At 40.8% G+C, this 17,635-nt stretch overlaps 1 protein-coding gene across 1 annotated transcript in view; it reads right to left on the bottom strand.

Annotated features, from left to right (window-relative positions):
* Nucleotides 1–17,635, bottom strand: part of LOC140316988 (intermembrane lipid transfer protein VPS13B-like) — a 292,443-nt gene that overhangs the window by 221,360 nt on the left and 53,448 nt on the right. The window contains exon 16 of the mRNA XM_072395068.1: nt 5,799–5,997. Coding sequence (XP_072251169.1) covers nt 5,799–5,997 — 199 coding nt within the window. The remainder of the gene's footprint in view (nt 1–5,798; nt 5,998–17,635) is intronic.

The raw sequence follows: 17,635 nt of genomic DNA, 5'->3' as shown, positions 1-17,635 counted from the left end.
GGGTATAGAAAATGGATGGATGGTAAGAGAAATAAATGATGCCTCTGAGAAACCATCAATGCTTCGTATCAGAGAAGACAAAAAAAGTTGGATTTTATATCCAGCACTGGAATGGAATGACATATACACTCCAACATGCCTGGAATCATATCTCATTTAAGAAAAGCATGCAACTATTCAGACTAACAGAGGAGAAGCCCCCTGGCACACTTTCAGTTAGCTTTCTATCCATCCATCTATCCATCCATTTTCTCTCCAGAAGCCAGCCATTGGAGTGAAGAAAAGAGGAATGATTAATGAAGAAACACAATGAGTTATGACAAACCTGTGACCCTCAAAGATTAGTGTGTTTAAAATCTAAACTCACTTATTCAACTTTAGAAGGAGGTGTCTGTGAGATTATGTGTGTGGATGGTTTTGTATTTGTACGAGCATGTGTGAAATGATTGTTCAATGACTGGAGATGTTATCTAAACGGAGGAGGGGACGTCAGGCACTTAATGTTCCTTTTATCCAAATAAATATATCCATTTCCATGTACTCCAAAGTCTAGTTACGAGACAACGACAAACTTCTGTTTTGCACCAGTTCAACTGGCTTCTATCAATAAGTTGTGACTGAAAGGGGAAACAGAGAAAGAGCAGACAGCTTCACTGAGACAAAAGAAAAGTAGGGAAGGCCTGAGTCTGGATTAACTTAAAACATCATCACAATCTGCCAGGAGTGGAGCAAGGCCGTCTGTAGCTCATTGAAGTTTTCATTGACAAGAACCTTCTCAAGTTCCATCCAAGATTTATTTATCGGTTCTCTGATGCTGACAAAACGTGTTTTTAATGTCAGAAATAAGGTTGCATATGGATAAAAAAGTCTTCTCTCCTTCCTCTCCCTCCCGCTTTCTTCCTGTCCTGATGTCAATTCGTGAAGCAGACAAGTAGACAGGCAGAAATTTCTCTCAAACCAATAATTTACCCCTTCAAAGAGGTATGGATATTTGAGTGAGGGGCCAGGCCACTCTGAAACAGACGTCTCAGGGCTTTCCTTAAACTTCCCATCTCTTTACTGACATTTGTGACAACCGCAGACCATAAAAAAAAAAGAGGCTTGTCCTTCCGTCGTTCACTCTCACTTTAGAACAATGAAAAAGTATCAAAACAATCTGCATGAGCTAAAAGTGTAGTATCATCACATGAGAGGAAAAAGCTGTATGTTCTTCTGACTTGTTTTGATTAATAGATGAGATACAGTTTGTGGCAGCCAAAACTGCCTTAAAAAAACAAGGCACCAAAAAAAAAAAAAACAGTGAAACACAGAGGAGGGTGAAAAAAAATACTAAATGGGTAAACATTGCAACATTCAATGCACAACATAGCAAAGATCAGATTGCAGCAGTGACACTTTTTTTCGCCTCTAATAACACAGAGCTATTACACATACTTACTGTGCTGCGGCGTCACAGGGGGATTTATGTCAGACTCAGGCTGCTGATGCCAGTTAGATCACAGGGATATGAACTGCTGGTCATGACAGGAATAGCCTTTTTCATGCAGTGCAAAATGCGTAAAAGTGATTGTTGATACGGTCTAAGAACTCACATTTGTTTCCTAGCTACAGGAAACATTGTGTTGAAGAAAAGTACAAATAAGTTCCGTAACGCAAGCGTGCAATTCTTTCTGCCCTGCTCCCTATTTTTATCCTAAACTCCCAATCTATCCTCACCTATCCCCATTTTAAGAGTGTGGGGAAGGCAAAACAAAGAACTTGTTTTGATAGTGATACGGTTGTGAGTGAGAGCACAGGTCCCCCTTTAATATTATCAACATGCCTCTAAATGCTATGCAATGAGAGCATAGATTTGCTGTATCCAAAAATTCTTGAGTCACTTGCCTTAAATGGGATCATATGGTGTGAGTTCAGAAGTACATATATGACCAACTAAAGATAGAGGTGGGCATGCATCTGTGCATAAGCAAGTTTTGTTCTTTGTGCATTTGCCTAACCTAACACTCCATAAGGTGCCAGAGCTGTTTTTAATAATGCAAACTAATGGCCAGTTGTAATTTTGGACACGTCAGTCGGCCCAACACTCCGAGTCTCTTTATTTCTTTTTTTTTCTGTCACTTTTCCCTTCGACCTTTAGATTCCCTTTCTCTTTCATTTTTCATTCTGCTCATTATAACATTCACTCTTTCTTCCTCTTCCTCTGTTCTTTATCCGCAGGATCTGTCATGCTAAAGCTATGTCGCAGCTCATATATCACCGAGCAATCATCCAGAACATGACTGGTGACCACCATCAACCGACTTCTACCAGACCCCTTCTTCTTGTCCTCAACCAGACCACCACAGAGACCTGTGGCCAGGAAACCAGCTGTGGTAGCTGCATCAAAGCTGACTCCATCACTTTTGTGAAAAGCCAGTTTTATGAAGATTAAAAATTACTTTGATTTTTTTTATTTTTTAGATGCAGCCTTTAAAAGAGGGAAGAAGTCAGGAATAAAAAAAAACGCTCAAGCTCCTCTATTGTGTAGGGCAACAACTTAGACTGTCAAATGTTAGACCCACTGGCTTATATTTCGGATCAATAGCGCTCATCTACAACTTACTGTCAGGATAACGTTGCAAAGTGGAAAATCCAGGATGTTATTATCTTATTTAGATTTCACTTTAAACTTTAATTACTCCAAGTTAAAGTAAGAAAATATCAAACACTGAATAAAAGTTATTGATGGTAGACTAGTTGTTCATTGAACATTTCAGTACCTTTATCAAAGTCATACTAGCGATCTCGTCAACTTGCAACTTACAACTTTAAAAAGAGAGCATAGGACATATTCATTTGTAATCGTTTAATGTTTTCCCAAAGCAGATTACGCTGTGCCAGTGGCAAAATCAGACCTACACACACTGTAGTCCTATTGACAGAATACTGTACACTCACACACAAATGCATGCAGACTTGAGTAATTGGAGGTCACTGTGGTCAGTATGTTGTGGAATCCGAGGGTAATACTGCCTCAAAGCAGACAGGAATTACAGGCTCCACTCTACTACTATTACTACTGCTGCTTTGTAAACCACAAAGGAATCCGAGAAATTCTGGCCACTGACAACCACAGGAGGAAAAAGGAGGGGAAAAATATCAGATTAGATGAGCTTGTGTCAGAAAATAAAAGTTGCCAATGTGGATTTCTAAGGGAAATGTTAGAATAATATGTCACAAGAGAAAACTGAGCTTAATGGCTGAGCTGGGTGCGAGATCAACACTGTCCTACAGACAGTTGTGTCACAAACCAGTTGATCCTGGAGTCGGCAGTGAGCGACATTAACTGACTCTTAGGAAATAATATTTTAAAGTTTGTTTTCTGATTTCACAAAGGCTACATTACATTGGCTGTACACTGTATTACTCCTGAAGTTGCCACGGGGCACCACAATATCTCAAAATACTTCAAATCCAAGCGGCTGTGTTCCAGTCGGCAGCAAAGAATTCAAGACTTTAAATGTTGCTTTAGATATTTTGAATGATATATTATAGTCTATGAGGACCACAAGATTAAAACTGAAGCTGCTGAGTTTCCCTGTTACTGATTTGCGGAATTTCCTTCAGACTGGGAATGAAATCTCACACTGACCATCTGTGTTATCAGCGAGACCTCAATATGAAACACCTTGCTCTATTGAAAAATGCTGCACGATCAAAAGGATAGAACAGAGGACATTTCCCAAAAAGGAAATAAAAGCACATGTTCAAAGTGCTTTTGTTTGCCATGTTCAGCATTCAGCCTCAGTAGTGTCAGTATTACATTGGCAGTAGCCTGATGACAAGTTAGTGATCTTAAATAAAACAAAAAAAAAAAACAGGATTAAAATATGGATTCATAACTGAATGTTGAGAGGGTTATAAATGGGCCAGAAAGCAAGATGGTCACACAGTTAGAAAAACGCAGGTACAATTAAAACTTTGTGTTTTCCACTGCTTAAGGAAACAAGTAAGTGGCAAGATGCCATCAGTTTAGTGTTTGTCGAAGATAAGCAAAACAACTGAACAGAAGTAGAGAAGCAAGGAGCTAAAAAGTAAGTGGGAACGCAAATACCAAGCAGTGAACAGCTGGCAAGTCCAATCATGACATTAGTCTGCACACAACCACAGTGCCCACAGGAACCAACATAGTTGAGCGAGTTGTACATTGAGAGAAAAATGCACCACAACAAACTAAGTTCAAAGGCATTTATTCAAATTTTTTTTCCACTCGACTAAGTCGATTCTTCTACTGCTCTTTCAACTCCTCTTCTTCCATTTCTCCTACACACTCAATATGTCACACCAAAGACTAAGAGAAATTGGAACAGCTGACATACTCCTGAAGTCTAATGAGTGTCAACACAATCTCAAAAGCAGAAACAGAACTAGACATCTTTGGTTATATGATAGAAATTACTGCTAAATATTTTCCCCACTAAACATAAACTTAGACAACGCATCACCAATTCCCCTTCACTCTCTTGCCTTCTGAGCCCAAGCTCTTTCCCCCACTTTTTCTAGCCTGCCAGCACATGGACCAGATGTGCAAATGTTTCTCCATGTCGCTATTCAAGCGCCCTTTCCAAGAAAAAAGCAGAATGAGGGGAGAGGAATATTTGACTTCACTCCACGGGAGACCAGTTTCATAAATGTTGGCAGCAACACAACAGTGAAAAAGGTAGCTTGACTGGCTTGGCTGAGGCAGAATGTTGACAGCATACCAAACAACATGATCCTAATGAGTTGGAAAATCCCTGGCCCTCCAGAGGACTGTCCAGATGCTACCGTCATGAGAAACGCTACTGTTTTATTGAATTCAGGCTCCCCTTCCTTTATTTAACAAGGAGAAAAATTTATTATTTGACCATTAAGGCATCCTAGGTGACATGAAGCATTTCAGAGTTAATTTACCCTCGGCTGCAGGACCTTGATCATAAACTCGGCACAAGACAAGCTGATCTTTAAGTGTCTCTGTGATAGCCTGACACTTGAGCTGATCCCTGAGAAATAACAGTAAAAGTTTTCACAAGAAAGTCAAATCACTTTTAGTTGTAGCCAGTTCCATATATCTCTCCTGACAATTTCCTGGCACCAAGAATCCAGTTTCTCATTTTCTTTTTTCAAACAGAACTTTAAAAACAAAGAACACAACATGTTCTTTATGAAAAAAAAAAAAAGAAAGAAAAGGCTTTCCAATAAATCTGCTACAATAATGATTGAACTAACATTAAACGCGCTGATCTATAAGAGACCACATGTGCAACATTGTTTATTTTATGAGTAAAGGACAAAGTATATCTTTGTTGATTAGTGGCTGAGTTGGCAGTGCTAAATTATAATCCCTACCCTACAGTAAAAATGACATTCGCTATGGTGACCAGCTACAAACACATGCCGCCCCGCCTCTGATAAATGTGGACCCTTCCTTTTCAGCAACTCGTAGGAAACTTACAGTTGTCTGTTGAATAGCAATTCAACACGCATCCAAACATCACAGTGAAAGTGAAAAGGTTCAGAGGTCATTTGTCTCTTGCACACACACTCATATGTTCTTGGTGAACCAAGAAAAGAAGTCCAGTTGTCTTCTATTGAAGCACTTAAGTTCACATTAACCTAGATGACCGAGGATCCACATCAACATACAAGCAGAAAAGACCTACATCATAATCTTGGTCAAGCATCAGAAATTCATGAATGTAGGTTAACATCTACATTGGATCTGCAGTCCACTAACCGCCAAGCTTAGGCAACATTACATAGCCAAACATGTTGCTTACCTGGCATTTTGTACACCTCATTGAGTAGACTTTCACTGACTGTCCGCGGGGAGCCGTTGATCGTGCTGTGGGTCCAGCTCTGATAGATTGCTTGGAGCAAAAGCATTTGGGCCCGTGTAGCCTGAACAGAGAAGTGAGGGAGCTCAAAAATGCACTCTGTGGTGGGGACTGATGACCTTTTGCTCCTGCAAGCGAAGGGACAAGAAAGACAGAATTAGATCTGTGATAGCCTAGTGACAGAGAGACAAAGGGCCTGTCAGAATTTAGTGACAACAAAGGAAAGACTAGAAAGTTGCACATAAATGCAGATATATACACTACATGAAATGGACACAGTGGAAATACATGGTTCACAGCTTTCACAAATCCATCAATACACCATTGCAATATAAAACAGCTCATTGATAGCACAACAGGCCAAATAAGTAGAACTACATTCCAAGAGTAAACTTTAGAGGTACCAAGTGTAAGCCAAGCTTTCATTAGTTTCATGGCAGGTAGGTTTAGTTTGTCGACCCTTCTCTCCCCTCCGTCAAAACTGTGACAATGATTTATGCGAAAAGATGTACAGCCCAGAAATCTGACCCTGAAAAGAATCTCTAAGCATTTAACATTACATCTGTCTCCAAGAGTGTGGAAGGAGAGAGCTTGTTTAAGTCTGAGCATATGACAAGCTGATGAGTTGAGCGTTGAGGGGGATGAGGTAACAGAACAGTCTGATGGAGTCCTCCAAGCCCCTGTCCATCAGAACCTCAACAGACCATGCTCTCATTTATCATCTGACACAGAAACACACACATTTTTTATTTGTTCTTTAATTCCTCCTTTTCTAGCACTCCCCTTCCAGTCTTCCTTAGTCACTCATTCTTATCCGAAGACATTCAAATGATTCTTGTTCATCTCTAATATCGTACATACTTTATTACTGATGTACTGCCCCTAAAATCCATGAAGGGTAGGTCTCGGAGCACATTTTCATACAATACCATCTATCACATACAATCAGAAACATAAGAAGGATATCTTTAACACAGATGCACACTCACCAAACAAGGCATGGAATTATACACAGTGAAAAGTGCAACGGAACACTTGTCACCGTCAGAACTACTGATCTACAACTTGATTTCTATCCTTCACAACATTCTCACTCTCTGTACCACGGTTTATCACTCATTCTGCTTACCCAGGAAGCTACACAGTGAAACCAGCCTTTTCCACTCTTGTTTTCCCCTTTTGTGCTCTGAGAGGTCCATGAGCTCAGACTCACTGTGCCTCCTGCCCAGATACACCTATAGTGTGTGTGTGTGTGTGTGTGTGTGTGTGTGTGTGGGGGGGGGGGGGGGGGGGGGTACGGTGTGTATTGGAAGCAAAGAGGTACGGTCTTATGAGCAGAGCATTTGGTGAAAATAGAACTGTGACTAATTCCAGAAATGGCTATAGCATGTCAGGAACGAACATCACAGCTCATTTAATCACACATCCATTATGGTCTGGTCCCAGTTCAGAGTGTGGGATTTGTCACAGGGTCCCTCTCTTCGCTCAGCAGTTCTGCAATCGTTTAACTCCTCTCCTTCCCTCCCTCTCCTTCTCCAAGAGTCTCTTTATCTTTCCCTTTCTTCTACTCCTGGGTGGTTCAGCAGGGTGACATGAGCTGTTAGTTGCACAAAGGCAAGCCCAGAGTTCCTAACCGCCTGCTGTCTCAACTATAAGACAGAAAGTGAGAGTTTGATAAAGATAGATGTAGAGAGTAGAGAAGAAACAGGGAGAGAGGGAGAAGGAAAGTCCAGACCTCACGGGGTCAACGAGTTTATCTTGACAATGCATACATACAACACTTAATTTACATTTTTAATTCCCTGGCAACATGTGATGCATGTACCACATTGAACCATGCATCGTCATGCTTTTTTGCCATTAAAAAAACATCTACTGTTGCATGCCTTACAACAAGACATTAATCTAACTTATTCTTTTGCACTATTTGCATGTTCAAATGTGTGCACTCTGAGTATGCACACATACTCAAAAAGAGACATTGCAACTGAACAAAAGAACGCATAGGGGACACGGCAACAACATTGTCCCCACATGCAGAGCAAATGTGCCTGCAAAGCCACTTCAATGAGAGGACTGGCAAGGGATGAAAGTTTGTTGGCTTATTTGAGTGTTTATAGTGTTTAAGGGGAGCTTGTCATGTGCATGTGGTCCCCTAAAACTTTAATTATGCACCTGTTTTTATTATACTATACCCAATTCTTTGTGAACAGCATCTTGGAACTTGGGATTAAATGAGAAACAGAAACTCTCATTAGGGTGTTTTGGGAATGCTGGATGTGAAGACAGCCAGGCACTCATCGGATTTCATTAAGTAGCTGGCACGGTCAGTGTTTCTTACTGCAACATGGTAAACATCTTTTTGGCAGGAAGCTTTTCACTGTTACCACAGCCTTCGAGGGAAACAAAAGCATCCAAGAGGTCAAAATACATTAGAATCTGCAGCATCCCCAGCAGTAACAAATTACATTATTAAAACATATTTTCAGAATGGGATACAAGTCTGCATGACACAACTAACTAAATGCATTGTACTTAGAGCGGAGAATCCATATTATAAAATTTGGCTTGTTGCCTTGGGAGCAAACGTCATAACAGCACACTTCTCATAATGTAACAACCCCACAGAGCTGGGCCCACAAACCTTTCCAGACTGATAATTTAAAAAAAATTAAAAAATCAGGTGCACAAATTATGTATATATATGTATATATATATATATATGTGTATGTCTATGTCTATGTCTATGTGTGTATGTGTATGTGTGTGTGTGTGTGTGTATGTGTGTGTATGTGTGTGTATGTGTGTGTATGTGTGTGTGGATAGATGGATGGATGGATGGATAGATGGATAGATGGATAGATGGATAGATGGATAGATAATTGAAAGAAAAAGTATTAAAAAAAAAACCCACACATTTCTTGGATTAGGTCCAAAAGGGGCTCTGAGGGGCCATCTCAGGGTGATCTAATGATACATGATGCCATTACACGTGTGATACCTAAGCCAAATCCTTCCTTAAAACGGTATTCGAGTAACCTGATCATTTCCATCAAACCAATATTACATACAGCTGAAGTTCTATCCAACAGGATATAATTCCTGCTTTAGAGAGGCCACACACAAGCACATAAATCCATAGACCTTAACTAACACAAAATCTATGTATGGAAATGAAAACAAATGCTTGCAGGCAAACACATATGTCTGAGTTCAAACACACCTGTACATATGCGCACAAACTAATAATATCCAGTCTGTGAGCCAAGCACGATCAGCAGTGGTAATGAGGTTACAGCTGACAAGGAGCCTGGTGCTCTAACAAGCTGTAACTGGATCAATTATAAAATTGCATGTCCAAAAAGAATGTGTTTGTATGTCGACTATATTAAGCATGTATACTGTAACAGTGAAAGGAGGCATGCTCTCCAAACTGAGTAGAACATAAGAAAAAAAAAAAAAAAAAAAACCAATACATTGGGAAAAACTCCAGTGCAAACTTAAGAAGGAACAGTGTACAGTATGTAACCGGTATGTTGTTCCTTTATACCTCTAAAAGCAAGAAATGATGGTAGCATAATCTAGAAAGACTAATAGGGTTATTGTCTCTTTGAATATGGTGAGAAGAGCCAAACACTTGGCAGCATATGTAGAGCAAAGTGTCATGTTTCTCAATGGATGTTCCCTGACACGGGTGGATTTAGTTTATAATGGGAGCTAAATGAAAATATACGCAGATTAACTATCAAAATTTAGAGGAAGGATTCACAAAGCAAACGTCAAGATAATTCATTATATTTGACATGACTTACAATGGGAAACTTTCTCTTAAATCTAACTTACCTGAGTCTATTTACTCAGTCCACAGCAAACCCAATAAAAATCAATTAAGAGCTGACACATTTGACAGATAGATGCAACAGATAGCAACTGTCATGAGACCAGTGATAACTTATCTGAAGTTTCTTCAACTCATTAACTGTCAGTCACACCCTATCTTAATTAACTAATACAAATACACCCCTGTTTTACTATTGTCGGCCACTGTTAAGAGTCACGAAAGTGTCTTACATAGCCTCTAAATGAAGTTGTATGCATCATCCAAAGTCTTCCAAGTGGCCATGTTAAAGGAGAGAAAACCTTTTTTCCAACCTTTCCCTTGAAGGTCACCAATAGGTTAAACTGTTAACATTCAAACAATAAAATAAATAGTTAAACAATACATAAATTAAAGTATTTAATACATTTATTAAAATCAAGGGAAAATGCCACAGAAAAGATACCAGGAAATAATAAACTGCAGAATATGTGTTTAAAAAAGTTCCCATTACTCATTCTCTGCAATTTATTGTCACTTTTTTAATTGGCTGTATATGTTCTACTCAGTGTCATGCCTTCATGAGAGATGTACAATCCCCATCCCAAATAGGTTCAGATGCAGGCTAAAATGTAATACAATGATTCAAAAATATCATCAAAAACCTCAGCAAACATTTACCTGTGGTCTTCACACATGGACTCAGCTACAGCTACACTGTACTTCTCTTTGCACCCCATGTACTTTTTTCTGTTAGTCAGAAATGAGTTGTCTTGATTTCTAACACTCTGTCATTCTACTAGTGCAATTAAGGGATAACAATTTTCTCTCTCAACTAAAATCTGTAATGACACAAATTCTCTATCAAAAGTAAACACTCTCTGAGATGGAACTGGGAATGAGTTACGGGGAGGCATGGACTATATTTGCAGCCACAGCTCCAAGTTTTGTGGTTCCCTCGGGTCAAAGGTGTTTCATGTGTGCATTTCTCAATCACTGGTCCAGAACAGCCGAAACTCTTCATAGAAACACTCCTCTCTCGTTTTTTACTCTCACACAGACACAGACCTCCCCTTCCTCCCATCTGGAGCACCCCTGACCCAAAACACACATGTATGCTCACTACCTCACACAGACACACTCGAGTACACACATACACAAACACACTGAGATCCACTCTCAGGAGACAGTTTCATTACACAGGGATTACTAAAAGAGATGTTTTAATCAAGTGCCGCAGACAGCTGCAGACCGCAAGGCGAGAAAATGGCAATGATGTGGTTTATCAGGAGTTAAGGAAAACGCATCAGGAGGCCAACGTATGTGTGTGCATGCAGCTTTCTGCCTCTGTTCAGCGTATCCAGCTGTGGAGGAAAGGAAAGCTCCTTTTGAAGACACAAAAATAGCAGAGCTCTATCCACTGACTGTAAACACAATATTGCCTTTTTTCTGTACAGATTTTGCCTCAGACTTTTGTGGTTAACACGCCAACTGCAGCAGTTAACAGAAACACTGGCTGTTCACTCTCAACCCAACCTTTAATATTTTTGTCATTATATCTTTGACTTGCTCATTGAAAACAATAGCCCAGAGCACATGGTGTAGTGGTAAAAAAAAAAAAAACAATGTTTCCTGTATTTCACAGAATTCTTCTTCACAGGCTTTTTTCTAGGAAGCAATGAAGCAGTACTAAGGCTGGGTGGGGAAGTAAGGACAGTGGAATGCACACCACAGGGGATGATAATCCACTCAGAGCTGATAATCCATCTATCCTTCCCTATTTCCCACTGTTTTCCCTCCCTCAAGCCTCAGTTCCTCAGATGACTAATTCAGGAATTAATGGAGTCTTTCAGTCAACTGAAAACATCTCCAGCTGCTCCTGAATCGACTATCTTGGCTCTCACCTAAACATCCAAAGAAAGTTAAAATTCAACAGATATTCTTGGATTGAATGAATACTGTCTCTTCAAAGTATTACAGCATATAACGTAGACCTCTGGGTGGAATTAAAACCAATGTTGATTTAAGCTACCACATGACACAATCACAAGGGCAAGTACACAAACTCTGCAGGGGCGTGATTACGGTTTTTCTAGCATTGGCCAGATTGAATACTCAAAGAAAGGCATAGAAAGTTCCATTAGAACAGGGATGTCAATCACTGAGTGTATAATCCTTGTATTTGCTCAAGCCATTTCCTTAAAACCACGCTCCTCAATACAGCCATTGATCTCTGACAGCCATAAAACCAAATAAAACTGTCTGTCACCAGATGCAGGGGAGAAAAACTCCTTAACGCAGAGTTGGCCAAAATATTTTATAGACTGTGCCACATGAAAAACTATATTTTACCTTGCAGCTTCCAATCCTTTACACTCAAATGGTTCTGAGTGAAAAATGGAACAAGATTACATCATATGCCATTTCAAGCTTTTAATACACACCTGTTAATGCATAAAGCCCACTTGTTGCAGTTTTTGCTCACATCCCTTTAGCTTCATCGTGAATATCCCCCCCCCCATTCTAATAACATAATTCTCTTGTTTCTTCAAGGGCATGGACGAACCTTAGAAAGCATGTATTGTCGTGTTCAAATAAATGAATTGTTGCTCTCAAGCCTTCTGAACCACACCTCAATGTTGAGCATGACCACAGCAACCACATGCTGGTTTGAGGTCATTCAATTATCCTTCACCATACAGAACAACCCTCTAGATCTGTCTACACAGAGAACTTGATCAGTAAGGTCGTAAATGAGACCTTCATAGCGATATCTAAGTTATAAATTCAAATTTATAAAAGTTAGGTTGAGGTGTACAATGGCGTAGATGGAGTAGAGTTGTTTTTTTTTAAATAAAAACACCATTACTTTGCACTAGTGTAAACAAAAGCACACAAATGCCTCTTTTTAATCCAACAACTACTTCGTAATCGCTTTACTTCAGCCAAAGTGATTATTCCACTTCAACTTGTTAATGATATTGCTTGAAAAAACTGGCATATGGACAAATGTGACAGCCAGAATCAATGTTCTCATCAGTGAATGTTGCTTATGTGCATTTGCTAAATTTATCTTGGATCTCTTCTCAAGAACACAGAAAGCATTTGTCATCTTGTTCTTGGCTGCTCTTGTAGACACAGACCAGGAGCAGGTTGCTATGACTAACTATGAACAGGAGTAATGAGGCATTACAATCACACCAGAAGCCTCGTGCCTTAGATGCCTAAAGCAGCCTTCATAAATCAAAATATGAGCTAATCTAGAGTCTAGACTACTGGTCCAGACATAGTAATGGACTTCCCAACTTCACATTAAAAAAAAAAAAATCTAACAGGTAGCGCTAAAAACTGGACTAACCTCTGACAATGTAATAGACTAGGCCAATAATGAGATATCAAGGGAAAACCAACATTCTTTTCTATTCTGCATTCTGAAAGCAAAAGGCTGTATAACATGCACCTGTAATGCCACATGCTTTAAGAAATTATCCACTCAGAAATAGCTGCGCAACTAATAGGGGCTGCTAAAAATGCCACATAAAAGCTGGCGCAGACCTGAATTATGGCCTGCAATGCGACGAACCACACCAAGCTGCTGCTGGTTTGTTGGTTACTTGGTGGGCCGCGGCCTGTCTCCATATGTTGCTGCCGTCAGGTGGCCCTGCACAGGGAATATTATATGGTGTTAGCACAAGTGTGTGCGCATATGTGCTCATGTGTCTGAGTGAGAGCGAGGTTAAATTTTGAGGAGATCAATGCAGGTGGCACTTCTAACATCCCACCCCCCCCCCCCCCCGCCCTCCCGCTTTTTTTTTTTCCCCCTGGAAAGTGAAGAATGGGGGAGCAGGCACCAATTTTATCTAGAATAACAGGTTTAAAAGTCAGACCAACTGAGACTCGCTGCATAGTCCGTCTCGTAGGGGGCCCAGACTTTGCTTAACATGTTGGATTTGTACAACCTAATACCGCTCATTGTAGCTGCAACAAAGTAAATTGGAGGAGCTTTGCTGAATTTCATATGGACTTACACTAAACGCACTGTTATTTGTTATGCGTGTCATATAGGCAGCTGTGGCTTAGGATCCACCATTTGGGAAATCCTCACTATTGACACAGGAATGCAGTTTTCAAATTGATTTCTAGAAGTGTGATGTTTCACTGATATCTGAGGTGTGTGCTCGGCTGCCTATTCACATCCAATAGGCTTCTTACACAGGTGGCGGAATGACTCCTTCAATGCATAAATGGTCTCTCAGAGCCATCTAGTATTTCATCATTAAAATTCTGAAAATATTTGCTTGTTCATAGATGTCCCCATGATTCTCTAGTGAGCGTTTGTGGTATGTGGTGTGCACCTTAGTGGAATTCTCAGGTAACGGGCATAGTAGACAAAAAATAAATGTGACGAATTCCACCAAAAACAAAGTCGTCTGTGTGAGCAAGAGGTTAGAAAGCAAGTATACTCAAGTCATACAGACCAAAAAAATGAAGGTCATAAAGGCTCTGCAAAAAGTAACCCATTCTGCTCTCAGTTGAAAGTAACTTTGCTGCCCAAAATAGATCTGAGGATCCTGCACACCTTATAAAGCACAGCAGTGCATTGCCTCTTTCTCCAAAGGTTTGGCCCTGTGCTCACAGCTGTTTTGTTCACAGTTGTAGCAGAAATGAACACAGTTAGGGCAAAGCAGGGTTTTTTTGGGGGGTGGAGGGGATGTTGAAAAGGAATTTAGACACTGTTTTTCATATCATACATTTTTTCAGGGTTATATCATACTTTTTTTTTTTTTACGAGAATGCATATACATTCTAGTAGAAACCCAAGTACTTGCAGTGCATGGAAGTGTGACAGGTGAGCAGGTGATTCTTTAATGAGGCCCCTGACACATATGCATTCACACTGTTACAAGACTGTTGTAACATTGTTCCAGATCCCCTGAAAATGTGGAGAATGATCCGATGTCAATGTGTCCTCACTGCATCCCAAGTTGTGTTTACACCTGTAGCTTAAACTGTCCACTTGTGATCGGATCACCCAGGACGCATGTTAACGGATGTAAACAGCCTCTAAGTATTCACCTCAGCAGCCCAACCAAAGGTCAAATTACAGTGATCAAGTGGACCCAAGCTAAACGTTTACCAACAGGAAAGCACTCACTTCCAGTTATTTATTAGCCATGATAATGTAGTGTGGCTAGAGGATCAACTCCACTAACAATGGGGCAACCAAAGGACCTTCATTTCGTTGTGTCGTGTCAAGCCTTTAAACAACATTTAAGGTAAGTCACACACCCCAGACTAATCCAACTCAGATATCACTTGCCCAGTTACTCCCTTGTTTCGCGACCTTTTTATTCTGTATCTCACAGGTGTTCACCTCCAAAAACCACTCAAGTTGTTGTTCGCATCCAAGCGGTAGCGGTGATGTCAGACAACATGTCAGATATGTGGCTGAGAACAAGCTATAGCACAAACTATGGATGCCTCGTAAATATCTCCAACCCATCATCACAATTTAAAGGTGTGGATCAAAGATTAGTATAGAGGTTTAAAAAAAAAAGTTTAAACTGATAAGATTTACAATAGTTCTGCACATGGAGCAAACCCTGATTTGGTGTTGTTACCAATTTGTTAGCATTGGTATTTACAAAAGACTCGTAATAGTAATGACCTGAAAGACAAACACAAAGTGATCTATGTATGAGGCCCTGCTGCATATGTATGCTGAACAGGTCATCTATGAGGAATTCAAAGATGCCCTGGAGGGACAAGAGGGACTCATGTAAGTAAGAACCTATTTTTTCTTTTGTTGTTCTTTGTATTACCTTCGAGTTATCTATACCAGTTTCCTTTGTTTTAATAGAAGAACCCCTAACTTCTGTAGGAAGTTCCCATTTCCACATTACTACCTGCTTTGTTCCTGAGTTTCACAGTTTTTAACCAGTTCTGTCTCGGATTGGCAATGATGGGAACAATTTTCAAAAAGGTTTCTGTACTTGGGGCAGCAAGGATGAATACAGCTCACTTTTCTTTACAGAGACACGTGATTAACATCTGTCAAGAAGGTCCTGAAAAGTGACGGCAACAACTGCAGGTAGACCCATTTTTAGTATTTCAATAACTATGTTTTCTGTCGTCGATTTCTCATTTAAAGGGCTTTTTTCGAGCAACCTGGCCATATTTCACAAACATTTCAAAAGCAGAAGTGACTGACAGGAACTTCTCAGAGTAAAACACTCTGAGAAACTGTTATTTGTTTTAACGATGTCTCCAAGAGAATGCATTTTTGGTTGCAAGGGCAGGTTGACCCTTTTCAGCTTAAGACCCAGCAATCATCAATCAGTGGATGCAGTTTGTTTTTCCTGCCCACTTTTTTTGCTATATTTCACATGTTCGTCACATTTCGTTGTAGCTGTTCCCAAAAAGAGAGCATGTTGCAGTGTTGGAAGTAATGAGCACGTTTACCAAATAAAGGTGTCATGTTGCAACCTTTGTGCTGCTTATTTTTATCTTCTGGATCAGATATTGCTGGATGTGATGCTTTGTCATTGTGGAAGACGTCGCATGATTGCCGAAGTCTCTTCTTTGTTTATGAGTTTTAACTTCCCGAGTCGTGTAACACTGAGTAGAGCAGATTCACAAGTCACCAACATCGTCGCCTCTGCCACCTCGGCAAGCCTCCAAGAATTCGACCAATCAGAAAACACTCTCGCCAAATCCTCTCATTCTCCCAGAAGGAAGTTGTCCTTCATTCTGAAATAATCCCAAATCATTTGAGAGTATAATGGATGCAGAGTTCATGTAGAGATACCTGAGATTAAGAATGAAATGGCCAGAAATGATCAGGCCACCCATCCATCCATCCATCCATCCATCATCTGCCGCTTATCCGGGGGTTGGGTCGCGGGGGCAGCAGCTTGAGCAGAGAAACCCAGACGTCCCTGTCCCTGGCCACTTCCTCCAGCTCTTCCGGGGGGACCCCGAGGCGTTCCCAGGCCAGCCGAGAGACACAGTCTCTCCAACGGGTCTCCTCCCAGTGGGACGTGCCCGGAACACCTCCCCAGGGAGGCGCCCAGGGGGCATCCTAACCAGATGCCCGAGCCACCTCATCTGACTCCCCTCAATGCGGAGGAGCAGCGGCTCTACTCCGAGCCCCTCCCGGATGACTGAGCTTCTCACCCTATCTCTAAGGGAGAGCCCAGACACCCTGCGGAGGAAACCCATTTCGGCCGCTTGTATTCGCGATCTTGTTCTTTCGGTCACTATCCACAACTCGTGACCATAGGTGAGGATGGGAACGTAGATTGACCAGTAAATAGAGAGCTTCGCCTTCTGGCTCAGCTCCTTCTTCACAACGACGGGTCGGTGCAGAGCAACACTGCAGACGCCGCACCGATCCGCCCGTCAATCTCTCGCTCCATTCGTCCCTCACTCGTGAACAAGACCCCAAGATACTTGAACTGCTCCACTTGGGGAAGGATCTCATTCCCGACCAGGAGAGAGCATTCTACCCTTAGTCTCAGGCCATGTCAACTCTAATCTTTGTTGCCATTTGTTCATTTCCATGTTTTCTGTTTTTGTTTAAATATCCAGATCCATGCAGCTTTAGGAAGCAGCACAGTAGAAAGAAAAAATGGTATATTATCCTTCATTTATTATGACTGCCAGCTGTCAAACAGCTCCTTCGTATTTTTCGAAGTCTTCTTGAACTCTGTCAGACCTGCTCATCATCATTCTTCCAGGAGCAAACTGTCAGGTTATGTTTATTAGATTTTGACTGCAGTGACACACAAACAGGAGGTAGATTGTCTGGTGAGCTGCCTTCCATTTCGACAGAAAGGGTCAAATATGAGTCATTTCAACTAGGAAATGACAGAACAGTTAACACAGCGTAAATAATGTGAGCCCATTATTATCTACATGAAAGAGATTGACAGTGAAACAAACAGGCAACTATTAGGAAAGT

Source organism: Leuresthes tenuis, unplaced genomic scaffold (genome assembly GCF_036924035.1).
Source record: "Leuresthes tenuis unplaced genomic scaffold, fLeuTen1.0.hap1 SCAF_10, whole genome shotgun sequence".
Taxonomy (NCBI): domain Eukaryota; kingdom Metazoa; phylum Chordata; class Actinopteri; order Atheriniformes; family Atherinopsidae; genus Leuresthes; species Leuresthes tenuis.
This window is presented reverse-complemented; position numbering and strand designations above follow the sequence as displayed.